The 14,892-nt window shown below is 43.2% G+C and overlaps 1 protein-coding gene across 5 annotated transcripts in view; it reads right to left on the bottom strand.

Moving 5' to 3' along the window:
* Nucleotides 1-14,526, bottom strand: part of LOC117541982 (neuron navigator 1-like) — a 95,424-nt gene extending 80,898 nt beyond the window's left edge. For all 5 annotated transcript variants that reach the window (XM_034209378.1, XM_034209379.1, XM_034209380.1 and 2 more), the window contains exons 1-4: nt 14,356-14,526; nt 13,152-13,327; nt 8,892-9,799; nt 8,204-8,289 (exon numbers count right to left, since the gene is read on the bottom strand). In XM_034209378.1, the coding sequence (XP_034065269.1) occupies nt 8,204-8,289; nt 8,892-9,793 (988 nt within the window). In that variant the 5' untranslated portion in view covers nt 9,794-9,799; nt 13,152-13,327; nt 14,356-14,526. The remainder of the gene's footprint in view (nt 1-8,203; nt 8,290-8,891; nt 9,800-13,151; nt 13,328-14,355) is intronic.
* Between the last annotated feature and the right edge of the window lie 366 nt (nt 14,527-14,892).

Here is a 14,892-nt window from a genome sequence, read left to right as displayed (position 1 = left end):
GGGTGCTCTGGTACCACGTACACTTATGAGCATCCTTATGTTCGAACATGGTGTTTGTTATGGCCAATCATGACTAGCACAGAAGTCCAGTAACAAACCACCACTCCGGTTCAGATCAGGGGGGCCGTTCCTCCCAATCACGCCCCTCCAAGTGTCTCCATCATTGCCCACATGTGCGTTGAAGTCTCCCAGCAAGATTAAAGAGTCCCCTTCAGGAGCCCCATACAGGACTCTTTCCAGGGTCTCCAAGAAGGCCGTATACTCTGAAATGCTGTTGGGTGCATAAGCACACACAACAGTCAGAGTTTTCCCCCCCATAACCCGCAGGCGTAGGGAGGCGACCCTCTCGTCCACTGGGGTAAACTCCAACAACGAAGCACCTAACCGGGGACTTGTGAGTATCCCCACACCCGCCTGGCGCCTCACACCTTGAGCAACTCCGGAGAAGAATAGAGTCCAACCCCTATCCAGAAGTAAGGTTCCAGAGCCGACGCTGTGCGTAGAGGTGAGCCCAACCAGATCCAACTGGTAACGCTCCACCTCCCGCACAAGCTCCGGCTCCTTCCCCCCCAGAGAGGTGACGTTCCACGTCCCCAAAGCCAGCTTCCGTCGAGACCCTCCGCTTTCACTGCCACCCTTCTGGCAGCGCACCCGACCCCATCGCTGTTTCCCGTAGGTGGTGGGCCCGCGGGACGGAGAAGCGGAGGTGTTGCCCACGATGCCTTTTCGGGCTGTGCCCGGCCGGGCTCCGTGGCAAGCCCGGCCACCAGACGCTCGCCGACGAGTCCTCCTTCTGGGCCTGGCTCCAGAAGGGGACCCCGGGCTTCCTCCGGGCCGGGTATCCTCACTTCTTGTATCGTCTTTCATGAGGTCTTTTGAGCAAACAGTTCCATACACTTATAAAGACACTTATTAAGCAAAGTTAAGTAAATGTAGGAGAGACAGGTAGACAGAGATACAGGTATGAAAGGATATATTGAAAACAGAGTTAAATAGAATGAGAGAGAGACAGAGAGAGGCAGGGTGTTTCTGTACTTAATTTCTCCTAGCATCTCTAAACAGTTAGGAACAGATTGGCCACTATATTTACAGAGCAGTCATGTGAGGTAGCCACTAAGACACACACACAGAGACACTGTGTGGCGCATTATATGCAAGTTTACAAAGTCACACAGTGTCTCCACTCTCCAGCTTTGAATGGAAAAGTACTGCTTTTGATGTAACTAATTGTATCAGAGCAACGTAAACCTGCAGACGAACGATTCCCATTGCACTAAGCAGATGGCGCGCATTCTCACTTTCACCCACTCCCTGTTGTCACCTACTCCCTCTTGTTTTGCTGATTTGTGTCCAAGTACAAAGTTGTTCTAAAGATGAGAGAATGGGACAGAGAAGTGAGAAGAAAATAACAAGTGTGACTCAGAATAGATGAAGAAAGGGGGAGCGAGTCAACAAGATAGAGCATTCACCATGAAAGATGTATACTGCATGCTACTGATGAGGAAAAGAAGGAAGGAGAAAAGAGGGAATATAAGAATGTAAAAATATAATGCAGAGAACTTGAGAGGAGGTGGAGGAGGAGGAAGGATCTCTGTATGAGTGCCAGAGGAGCAGAGGAAGCCTGTAAGACAGAGAAAGGAAATCCTGCCTCACCGCCTCGCCGCTAATGCTACGTTTGCTTGTGTCTGTTAACACGCTAGCGCATAGGGTCCACAGGACACAAGGATGAATACCAGACCATGACACACACATAAACAAGGGGAAGGCTCACGGTGACACACACTATGATACTACACCCACACAATAACATGGCTTTTAATGTCCTGTTTACACACAAAATACTTAGGCGACAACCTGATGCAAACAATGTGTGGCTTCCCGGTGTGAGTCAAAAAAGAGAGGGGATTGTTCAACAGTGACACACTGACTGTGGTGGTCTCTCTCTCTGATGATGAAGCGCAGCATGACTCACTGGCTTAAGCATTTGGGCAGTTCAGCCACTTAAAGGCTATCCAAGGTAATGGTGTGTCACTTGTAACCAACTCCTGATTCCGGAGGCACAAATGTTAATCCAACAAAAACACCATTCTCCCGCAGAGCGAGTGTCACACACTCATCATGAGTCACAACCAGCTGAGGGCTGGAACAACATCAATGCTATCCAGGGAATGTAGAGAAGGGAGGATGAATTTTACTTGTGTGTTTAAAAGGTATCGCTTTTTGTAGCTGCTCCCTCACTGTTGACATTCTCAGCACACTTCCCAGGGGTATCCCAAAATGCTGTGCTGCAGAGGCTGGTTGCTTAGTTACAGCGTGGTGTGCATACAGCAGCCATGTATATCATCAGCGTGTGTGAGTGTGTGGATTTGTGCTTTGGTCGGCAGAAATAAAACCGCTGTTGCAAAAGTAAAGATATACATTAGCATGTGATTTAAAATCTTATATTTATATATATTAAGGAAACATGTTTCAATAAACATCAGAAATCTTGAGCCAATAAATCAGCGCCCATGTTCGAGTGTTTGCTTTAATCTGCATGGGTTATTAATTTGACGGATAGATGTCTTTGTTATTGCATTCCTATATATGTGTGTGTGTGTGTGTGTGTTGTGTGTGTGTGTGTGTGTGTGTGTGTGTGTGTGTGGTGTGTGTGTGTGTGTGTGTGTGTGTGTGTGTGTGTGTGTGTGTGTGTGTGTGTGTGTGTGTGTGTGTGTGTGTGTGTGTGTGTGTGTGTGTGCGTGTGTGTGTGTGTGTGGTCCTGCAGAGACACAGAGAGGTTACACACATGACTGCCTCCATAACTCCACTCCCTTGGTTGGGAGTCAGCCCAGAGGTCAAAAAGAATCTTGAGTGTGTGTACTCATTCACCCATTTTTCAATTCAGCCCTCTCCCTCCTTTCTTTCTCTCCTCTTTTATCTCTCACTCTATCTAATGCAGAGAGAGGAAGGAAGGAAATGTCCCTGGGGGGAGGGAGAAGAAGGAGGTGGCAGCTCTGTCTTAGTGCATCGCCACACAATGGGTGGACGGCTCAGCGTGTGAAACCAACGGGAAAATGAAAAGCTTCCATGTGCAAATTTCAACTTGTTTTTTCCCCACATATATCAATGGGTGCCTTCATGCTCAGGTGGATTATGTGCATTCATGTACACTCATTTTCCCACACTCATGTGATGTCTACCCATCAAACAGAACTCCAGACAGGTCAAAGTTAGGGTCAAATGAGCATGACATTAAACCCTAAATAGTGATTACTGCCTCACTCCTGGTGATGGGTGACTTTGTAATCTAGTCTACTTTTATGTCTGATCATCTTTCCAAATCTACTAAACCACTCACCAATGTCCACCGCCAACTCGGCATATGTCTGTCAGATTAGATTGACCAAAGAGGATTACGCACTAGTAGACGCAGCAGGGTTATCAAAATGCTATCCAGTAGACCGGCCGGGGGAATTAAAAAGGGAATATCATTTATAATCTACATGCTGAATCATTGAAAATCATTGAAAAGTTTTGAAAATCTTCAAAATTACAAATACATTATGATATTCAAACTGCAGCCTCCATAATAACCCTTAAGTTTAATCAACATGTCTCAGAAACAGTTTTAACAAAAACTGAACATTATAAAACTCATGAAAGCAGAAGTTTTTAGTTACAGCACCTACAGTAGCAAACTTTCAAATTAGAGTACATAGTATATAAGTATAGAATCTATACTTATATACTATACTCTAATCCAGTGGTTCTCAAACTTTTTTCACTCATGTACCCCCTTTGAAAAAAAATTCAGCCAAGTACCTGATCAGCGCAAAAACAATTTGTTAGGGAAAAAATTCCTATATAAAGAGGTACAGTACATTTATTAAAACGACAACATTGTAACTGAGAAACACTTAAATGCTACATTTCAAATGTTTACAATCCATCACTAAATTCATGGCAAACCAATTTTAACATAATGTAATAACACTAAAACGACATTAGTTGCATTGAACTGATCTTTTTAATAAGTTGTACTTACAATGTAGTGAAACATGTGCTTGTGCTTCACTGAGGATCTTTGTCATTCTGACAGGGAGGCAAACTGCAGTTATTACACTTCACGTTTGAAATATGTGTAACTCTATTAATATAAAACCCAAACTTCGTTACTTTTCCTAAAATTGGTATATCTATTTATTTATTTATTTTGGGGCGTGGGGAATGAAGAGAAAAACATTTATGAGCATTTTATGATCATGGGATTTTGACCCCTCATATAAACATATGCATAATGCTGCGATATACTTTGCGGCCACACGCCGTTGTCAAGCAACGCTTATTGTTTAGGTGTCCTTTGATAAGCAGGCAGTCATATCATTAGCTAGAACTAGCTATATCTGATAGATTTAGACATAAACGCGAGTGAAGTCTAACCGGACGCGAGAGAGAGATCAGAGATCAGATCAGCTGCTGCTGACGGAGAACACGCAGCTCTGCATGATCACAGCTCCGCCGCTGTGACGGACCGTTGAGTGGAGCAAAATTAAATACACTAAGAGTTAGACCTAACACACTCAGCTAGTTTATCTACTCTGGAACTAGCTAAACTAGTTATAAATATATGTATTCTTTACTGTCGGGTCACTCATTAGAGGTTCAGCGAGCTGCACGAGACTGACAAGCTGTCAGGAGAGGGAGAAGAAAAGAGAGCACCCCGTTTATTTTTCCCATTTTATTATCCAGAGTTACTGTAAAACTTTGAATAAAGTAGTTAATCTACTATTAGTAGTTTGTTTAAATGCATTACTTATGTTGTTTTTTTTCATTAACATAAAATAAATCTCACGTACCCCCTGCAGTACTCCAACGTACCCCTAGGGGTCCGCGTACCCCCATTTGAGAACCACTGCTCTAATCCATTAATGGACTGGGCTATATTACATTTAGTATAACAAACTGCAAGTTGGGCCATTGCCACTGAATGTAATTTCTGGCTAGACATGCATCTTGACGGACACATCATGAAATCTCTGCTGCAGATAGTGTTACTGTTTTAAAGGAACACATGCCCGGTTTCTGTCAAAATAAAGTGTCAATCAAACACCTGGAAAGTACAATTCCCATTGTTTTCTGCCAGTAAATGTCAATATCAGATGAGGATGGGTGTGGAATACAGTGCAGTATTTCATATCCATGTGTTTGTGTGCGAGAGAGCGAAACAGAGAGAGAAGGAGGGACAGCTGACGGACTTTGAGAGTGTCCGTAGGGAATATCCGGTCTTACCCCTTATCGCGAGCTGAAAAATGATACACCGACCACATCACATTTATCTTTCAAACACCATCTGTGTACTGTCACACAAGCATACATCAGCACACACACACACACACACACACACACACACACACACATGCACACACACTCTGAAATCCACCTCTCCAGAGAGACACAAGGTCAGGAGGTCTGGGGTCTAATTGAGAGACCACATGGTGCTACAGTCACATTCAATGTTCAGGTCTTCATTAGGGGCTCCAATAGGAGATGTAAGAGCTGAGTATACCTCTCATTCAATCTGAGTTAATGTAGGCATATGGAATTAATCAATTTATGGAAAAATACTCTTTGGCTTTAGTCAAGTCAACCATAACCAACTATGAATATATGTTCACCAATATATGTTCATTTTGATTCATTTCTTATTTTAAAGTTACCTAACTCTATATCATTTTATTTTAATTTGTATCTTTGATTTTTATCTTTAATTGTATTAATCTCTAATCTGTGTGAATATGTTCTGTTCTGTTTTTCATTCTTACCCTGTTGCTGATAAACTACTGAACCCCCCCGGGGTTAATAAACGTCCATTTGATCTTATATCACTTGACTTGGCCTGCCCTTGAGTTCAACCAGAACCCTCAGCTTGGAAATATTCCATCAATGTTTTTATCACTGTGCACACATTAAGTGTTTGTTCTCTCCCTCCTTAAACAAAAGGAAATCAATTTACCCACTGACCTTATCAGGCCTCCTCTCACCCTCTCACTGTTTCTCTTTTCCTTCCTTCTAAACTTTGCGGTCCTCCCTGTTCCCCTCCGTTCCCTAAATTACAGTCATTACGGTGTCAGCCCACCCTCCATGTAAATGCAGCTTCAGAGGAGTCTAGGACACATTAGTTCTGTTTCTAACGCCTTCTAGGGAACAATTACAAGGCCACATCCACAGTCCCAAGACAGCCAGAGGCGTTTAAAGACAGGGGCTGGTCCTCCATGAGCTCCCCTCCCCCCCTTTCCACAAACAGCTGGTGTTAACCTTAAAAAAGCTTTTAAAAGTTTGTTTTATTTGCAAACAGCTCTATTCTGGTAGCTACACTTTTAGACAGGCACGATGATGGGACTAGCAAGTTTAAAGGTTAAGGCAACTGCTTGTGACATAATATATTACAATACCATGTCTGAATATACTGTGTACGTACAGTTGAGTTATGAAGTATTACGACAGGGAAACATTTTCATTGAACTGGCCGGAGTTGTAGCCACTAAAAATGTTTATACCGAGGTCCACGACTGGCTGATGAGGTTGTAGTGAGAAAATAGCTGCAATTTTCTTTATTTTAGAGATTTACATTTACTACTAAAGGCACATTTTATGTGTTTTATTTTGATCTGATGCTATTCTCTGTTTTCTGTATCGAAATGATTTATCTCTGAGAATAACAGTATAGTAATGGTATCCTTTAGTTAGCTTTTTTCTAAAATGTTTCACAATTTCAAGGGATATTCTGTATTTTACAGGAATCCACCCCAAACATTACTATTTAATCCAATTTGATCCACATAATTCAAGTCTAATTTATACTGTTATATGCTCACTACTCCCCAAATGAATGGATCATCGCTAACATCTTTATTTAAACAACGTACCCATAAAGAATGAAAATGCATGTGTTTGGGGAGCATTGAGCAAACGACCGGGTAAATGAGATGATGTCTTTAAACATTGCCGCCCAATTACTTCAAGACTTTTCTCCTGCTTTTTGATTCATCGTTCACTGTTGAGGCTCGTAGGTAATAAGACATTTTCTTCAAGGATTCACGGGAGCGTGGGATAAGTAAACGAGGAACAAATGTTAATTTTGTGGTATTTCTAGTACTCATTGTTCCTAAATTTGGCGACGGAGTATAACAAAGCAAGTTGATTCTTACAGTGTTAACCCAATAAGAATAGCCACACCCTTTAACACTGTAAAAACATGGTCACTGTTTAATTTAAAATCTAATGTGCAGGAAAAATGTAAAAACTGTACAGATATTGTGCCAGATGTGTATAAACTCAGAGAGATGTTGTCCATTAAAGTTTAATACACACTAACTCAGGGCTGCACGTTTCAAAGCCAGGCAGTTGGTCCCCTCCTATCCCACTGACACCACATCACAAAGAATGATTCACTGATAAAGTCATATCTCTGAAGCCTGCCCACATCCCTCGACTCACGCTGACCACCACAAAGCACGACCATAGCTGTGGGTACAGAGGAAACCATTACTCAAAAGGATGGAGAGGAGGTCATGCTGGGACTGTGGCTTTATAGGTCAATGAAGCTGGAGAGGAGCGTGAAAGACGATGGAGAGAAAGTGTAAGTGGAGGAAGGGTTTAAACTCCTCGGCAGCTCTTGGATGAAGCTGAAATCAATGTGCATATAATAATACTCATTGGCAGCGAGTTGAGAAGTGCCCGATTTCATCCCATTACTGACCCACACCAACCCTGTCACCTTCCTTCATCTTAACATCCTGAGCCCATCTCTCTGCTTTACCTCTCTTAATCTAGGAACCGCTGTAGTCAGCAGAGACACGCACTAAATGACACCGCGTAACAGACATGGCTCCTGAGGCCTGATGGGTAGGGGAGGGACCGAACATTTAGACAGAGAATGGTTGTCCCAGAGTCTCCACTGAGTCTTTTCAAGGTCCACAAAGAGACACAAAGGTCGGCATGCCCTTCTGACGTCATTTATGCCGCAGTAATTACGTCTGGTTGACAGAATGTAGGTATACGCATCCATATCCATTGTCACCCTGATGTAAATTAGACAGACCTGGACTAGAAGCAAAGAGCAAGTGTTTTGCTTCTGAAAAATGTGCTAAAGAGTATAATCTCAGTATACCTGCAATCCCCTATGTGTGGTGTGTGTGTGTGTGTGTGTGTGTGTGTGTCTTACCTAGGTCATCACAGCAGACTTCTATGGATCCAGATGAGCAGTCACTCAGTTCATCCACTGTAAAATCGCTCTCCTGTGCATGCAGCCTGTAAACACACCAAGAACACAGCCGTCACACTTCTGTTACTGCTCATGCAAATCACTCATTAAACCTCTGATTACAATCACACACACAGCAGAGGAACTCTCAATCAATGTGTGTCACGTTGATTTTACTTTAATGCAAATCCTAGAAACAGAAATACTGATAATGCACAAAGTACTGTATATTATTTCATCTTTTTGAAAGAAAATCATTTAAGTTGTTATCGTGAATTTTCTTATTCTTAAATCCTAAAATATGGTAAGTAATGCATTCATTTTAGAATCATTTGTTATGCTTTGACTGATTCATTCTTCATTGATTATTTCCTAAAACACGACACTCAACAACACACTTCAGATTGAGGCTGCACGGTCTGAAACAATAACTCATTGTGATTATTTTGACTTATATGGCAATTAAGACATGATTCATGATATAAGAGGGATTGATCATTTTGGAAGCATTATCATTGAAAAAGATATTGAAATGATCATGAAGTGTTATGAGGAGAGATTCATCATGAGAAGGGAATGGTTTTATGATTAGGGGCGTCGTTGGTAGCTTGTGATCAAAGTGTTGATAGACTGCTGTATCACCACTCACCTGTAGCTGAAGGGAGCCACAGTGGCCATGTTGACTTTGGGTGTGTGTGTCTCTGTGGACGCAGCCTCCTCCTGTAGACGTTGATCCAGCATTTGAACAGCCATATTGGACATTATTGGCATGGTGAATGTTATTGATGGCAGCGGCATGGGACAGGGAGAGCAGGCCGGACTACCATCCTCAGGAGTGCCCATCTCCTCGTCTGATTGGCTGGTGGAGTCACTGCGACCTCTGATGGCGTGCTCATAGCTGGTTAGATCAAGAGTGGGCCGGAGGTTACCGTTGTTCGACTGGGCTGGTCGGTTTTCTGGAGCATCTTCCTCTCTTTGTGGCGTGACCCCCCCCGTTGCCTGGGAGTTGGAGTTGTCTGCTCTCCTGAACTGCAGCGGGGGACGCAGGTTGCTGGTCCCCCATGTTTGGTTCTTATTGGGGAGGGGGGTGTTTCTGTTGCGATTGCCGTCATGTGGGAACTGTGAGGGGATCTGAGGCGGGGCGAGTTTCCCCAGATCCAGTGTGTCTTTGGAGTGTTGCGGTGGTGTCCTGCGCTCCGTCAACGGGCTGTTGTAGGCCGAGCGGGACCCCTGGGGGGCAGGTAGAGCACCCACTCGCTGGAAGAGCTGACTCTTCAGACCGGTGTCTCTCTTGGGGTCCCTGGAGGAGGGCCCGGGAATGCCAGAGCTGCGTGGGCAAAGTAAAGGAGAGTGTCTGGGTGTGTGTGTGGGAGTGTGTGTGGGAGTGTGTGTGGGTGTGTGTTTAGGGGTCTGTGTTGAAGGCCTGGGCAGGTCTCCAGCCCGACGGCGGGTGTCTGCTTTGGGGGAGGAGGGCAACAGGCTGTGAGGGAGGGGGATCCCTGACGTGGGAGGAGCCCGGGGGGCCGACTTCACATTGACTCCCCCACTCATTCTGACCTGGAGAAACACAGGGAGAGAAACACCTATGAGTCAAAATGTTGAACACTGACGCTAGTTCTTCACATTCAAACTAAATCCACAACAACAGTATCAGTCAGCAATGTTTATTAATTTAAAGGTTAATTACACTGTCTTCAAATCGAATTACATTTTAATCCAATAACATTAAACTAGAACGTGCTGTTCCAAACACTTCCTTGGTATGCGAGCATGTGAATCGAACACATATGACAAACTGAGTCATTGTAAACCACGAGTTGAGCTTATTTTCAGCACGGCATGAAGCGTCTGCGCAATCAAATGTGCCTGCTGGGAGTTCAAAAAAACAAAAACAGCTTCACATGCTCACAGCAACATCTACCAGCTGCCTTTGGAGCGTTATGTTCTCGGAAAACTGATTTTCTGCATTTAATGAATTCAAATACACACTCCCACAAGCACTCGCCACACACTGCTCTCTAACATATATGAGCTTCAGAGGAGGTATGAGATATTTCTCACCTGATTGGCTATGATTCCAGATATTCACAGTTCACCTCTCAGAAAAACCCAAGAGATCTAAAAGTCAGCTTGATATTCTTAGTTCCCTTTCTCTTTCACACAGAGCGCAGCGAAGTGTTATTCAAGTGAAACATTACTCTTAATGACGTATAATCAAACTACTTGGTTCTGCTCTGCTGGAGGGAAATAGGACGAGAGGCTGTGAGGTGGGGAGAGAGGGAGGGAGGGAGGGAGGGAGGGGAAAAGGGAAGAAACAGCTTGTGTAGAACCAGAAGGGTCACAGCATCTTGAATCTTTGCCCAGTCTATGAAAATGCCTGAATACATTAATATATACATAAATAAACCTTTTTATTTTTTCATTTGATGACCAGCTTTTCCATAAAAAAATAACTGCGAAACATATTTCAGCAAGTGTTTTAAGAACGTCTGAATAACAAATATTGTTGCTGTTGCGGTCCAGATGTGCAGGGGTGTGTCTACAGCTTGTCTGGCATCTAACCCGTTTATAAACATATACTGTATATAGATACGTATGCATACAAAAGTATGTATATAATGTATATGTTATACTTCCTGTATAACACTTTTGCTTTGAATCAGTGCAAGATAAGTAGATTTTTTGTTATAATTAATTACACATACTCACAAATATAGAGGATTTAACGCTTAATCCTACTTGCCCTTTCGTAAATAGCAGAACTTGTTTTGCCAGAAGACTTCTTGAAAGCTCTCTTTAGTAAATTAGAGTTGTGTCGAATTAAGCCGTCAGCGTCACAAGGATAAAATGATAGATTATACGGGGGCGCATCTAATCGCAGTATTGCTCATAGACAAAACCTCAAAACAGGCCCAAAAAACCCATTTCTAATAAAAGGAAAGGTTTGCTTCATTATAGGACACATTCCTTTCACCTACTTATAATATCATACTGACACAGATAATGGAGATTGGATTTTTGCCACGGACTGGTGCTCTATATCATAGATAATCGCTAATGGACACCTGCACACTAGCATACAGAAGCAGTGATGCAGCAGTAGGTAAACAGTGACAGATCATCCATCCTGCTTTCTCTTCATTCCTCATCCTAAATTCCTCTTCCTCCTCTTCCCCCACCCATCTCTGTTTCTCTTGCCCTTTCCCTCAGCATGGTTAGTCAATAATAAGCATCAGAATTTCTGTCTGTCTGATACAATTCCTGTAAGGATTTCCAGGAGCACAGGTGCGGTCTGGCTCTCTGGCTCTATCTGTATGGAAATTGGCCGTTCCCCGAGGACGCAGCGGGGTCACACCAGTACTACTGCAGCCCACGTAAGGACATACCGAGGCTCAGCTGGCGGTGGGGATGCCCGTGTGTGTATATCCACAGAAAGAGACAATAAGAAGTTTCTGTTGACTGGAAGCAGCAGCTGAAAGCGGTTTCAAATCTGTCAAATCAATTTTAGGTGATATTTCACAGCTGAAGCTTGTGACATTTGTAGGGTATTATGTCTGCGTCATGTGTTCAGACTATATAAAGGAGGTAAATACACCATCACTCTGTTACATAAGTGCATTTACAATAGTTAGATTGTTGGTCTGACACTTTCACAATAGGTCAAACTGCTTGTGACTTGTCTGCCAGAACAACATTAGAGTATGAATAAACATGTAGTCCATAGAACACATTCTACATTTTTAAAGATGTTTTTGACAAAACAACAGTCCAAAACCCCAATAAATTAAACTTAAAGTGATATATATATATAAGAGAAAAGCAGTATATTTAGAAGCTGAAATCAGAGATTTCCAGAAATTCGCATTTGATAAATTCATTTTTTCGTTTTTTTTAGTAGTTAAAGATTGATCAATTGTTTTCAATTATTAAAAGCCATTAATCAAGTGGCTATTTGTCTTCTACTAATACTTGTTTATTACTATAGATGCGAGCCTCTTGGCTAATAATATAACATGCATTAGTGTTTCTGTGACATTCATAGATACTGTACACACAACAATTCTAATGTATAAGGACACAAACATGGTGACACAAACGTTTAAGTTGTCACAAGTGAATGCTATAACTATTGGTAAAGCAAATGTTCGGAATAATACAGAGCATTTACTTCAATCGTTGTGCAAGGATGGTACTGACATCTGCTGGACGCTGTGTGAAACAGCAGCAGGGACTCTTATGTCCCACTAATCTTATCCTGTATAATTTACAATCTGTCTCCACATATCCAGGAGTTGAACTGAGGTGATTAACAACAAATCTTCACTTGATCATAAAAGATTGCAGGTCAGTTTCTACTTGAAGGCGTAAAAAAGAAGGATAGCGGGGCAGCAGGGATAAGATGTTACCTTCTTAATCTTATTACATAATATTAGCCCCTATGTCACATGACCAACCAGGCCTGAATTCAGTTACTGTACCTCTGACCAAGTGCATACCTTCTCTCTCACACACATACGCACTCTGGGCCTTGTGATGAAAACCCTCTGACTCATCCGTAAATCAATAAATGCTCTGGTAACACAGGCCTCTCTGTCTGTGAACTGGAGGACATCAGCAGCGCCTGTGAGTGTCTCTGTGTGTCACCCAGCCTGAAAAGTCTACAATAAATAAATGTTATCACCTCCATAATGACAACGTCCAAAACAACAGCCACAATGTGCTTTCTGACATCATTTTACACTTTGATGGCCACATAAAGAGGTTCAGAAACAATCCAAAGTGCTGTTAGGAGTCCTCGAAATACACATCTTTCTTAGAAGTCACAACAGTACAAAAATAACCACGTCTGAAGCTCACGGCTTATTATGAAATGTCATGTGCTAGCTCTGCTGTCTCACGAGTGTGTTACCTGTCAATGGAGTAACGGCTCCTTCAGTGGCCGAGCGGCAAAAGCCTTCAGGAGGAAGGTCACACTTCTCCAACGTCCCGGGAAACAATGGGCTGTTTTTTCCTGGATCACTGTTGCATCCTCATCGCTGCCCTCCCATTGGTTCACTGTGCCTCACCATTCATCGAGACAGGAAGCTGTGACAAACAGACACAACACTTTTAGCCAATCCGGGGCCACCGTAACGATGCGACTCATTTTTAAAGTCACTTTCTTTTCTGGAATCAGTGTTCTCATCATTTTACACACGCACAAAGAAATGCGTTGTTATTATGAGTCAGTAACGTGAGTGGAAATTTCCTTAACCTACAATGACACATATTCTGTCATCCCAAAATGAATCCACAACATATCATCAAGCCGTCTAATAACATTGTATTTCCAGATTGTCAGTGGCAGAGGAACATAGTAAATGTATCCTTTTCACCACAATGTTTTGATGTCATACCTGCATAGCTTTCATTCACTGCGGATAGCCACTTATCTATAGTGACAAAAGGTTTTCAATGAAGCCTAGTACAACCACAAGGATAAGTCATCAGGTTAGGAGTTTCATAAGGTTTCTGCAGAGTATGTGAATCACTCACAAAATGGGAAAATGAGGCATGTGTAACACACACGTCCACTCCAGATGCACTCATTACCGCAGCACAGACAGACAAACAAAACCACCCACACAAGCTAAACAGGAGAGAGCCTAATCAGACTATAAACCAGAAAAACATCACCATGTGTTTCCCTCTATTCTGATTCACTACAACTCTCTCACTCTCTCAACTCGTCTTGCACTCACACCATAGTACGCTACGCAGGCTGCACCGAGTCCTACAGCACCCTCAAATGCTGACTCAGACTGATCACATCACGTCACCCCTGGTTACGGTATACCCCCTCCTCTATCATCCCCTCTCCCCTCTTTTCATCCCACTTAAGCTCTGCCTTTCTCTCTGCTAACCTCTCTCTGCCACTCTACCGCCATTTCTGCTGATTGTGATATCACAGTGAACATCCTTTAAAAACACTGCGTATATAACTGTCATTCTGAGCAGCATTACGAGAAGGAGAGGAAACAGGTTCACACTTACAAGTACGCAGAGATTCACAACAACAGTCACATGGTCAAATGCAGAAATAAATTGGGAATATGAACCACAGCTACACTCACCCCCTGCTAGCATCAGGATAGAGCAGTGAGCGAGAGAGTCTCAGTGAGAGGGTCTCTGATCTGTATGCCCCCCCTGCCTCTGCTTCTCTCTACTTCTGCTTGGCAGGCCTCTGAGCTGCAAGCATGTGCATCTGTGTGTTCCTCTGTCTGTCATTCCTCCCCTCTCTCACGTCATGCCGCTCTGCCGCTGCCGCAGTACGCCTGCAACTGTATCCCCGCCCCTCTCGTTCTGTTTTCCTCCCCTCCTCACATTCCCTATCTCTCTCGCGTCTCTCTCTCGCTTCGTAATGGACCTGTTGGCTTTGCTCCCTCCCTCTTTGAGATGAAATATAAGCCCAGCAAAAGCAGAGACAGGCTGGTCCATTAGCTGGATGAGTGTGGTTTGTGTGTGTATGTGTGTTTAGGTGAGGGGGGCGGGGGGCGGGGATAAACTCACACATGGCTGTCTGTAGTGTGAGTAAGACATGGTAATTAAGCAGATGTAGCCACAAATGGGAAAAGCCAAAAACCATCATCCGGCTTTTAAAGTCTAAAGTG

This window comes from Gymnodraco acuticeps, unplaced genomic scaffold, assembly GCF_902827175.1.
Source record: "Gymnodraco acuticeps unplaced genomic scaffold, fGymAcu1.1, whole genome shotgun sequence".
In the NCBI taxonomy this organism is placed as follows: domain Eukaryota; kingdom Metazoa; phylum Chordata; class Actinopteri; order Perciformes; family Bathydraconidae; genus Gymnodraco; species Gymnodraco acuticeps.
Note: the sequence above shows the minus strand (reverse complement) of the source record. Positions and strands in the feature narration are given on the sequence as shown.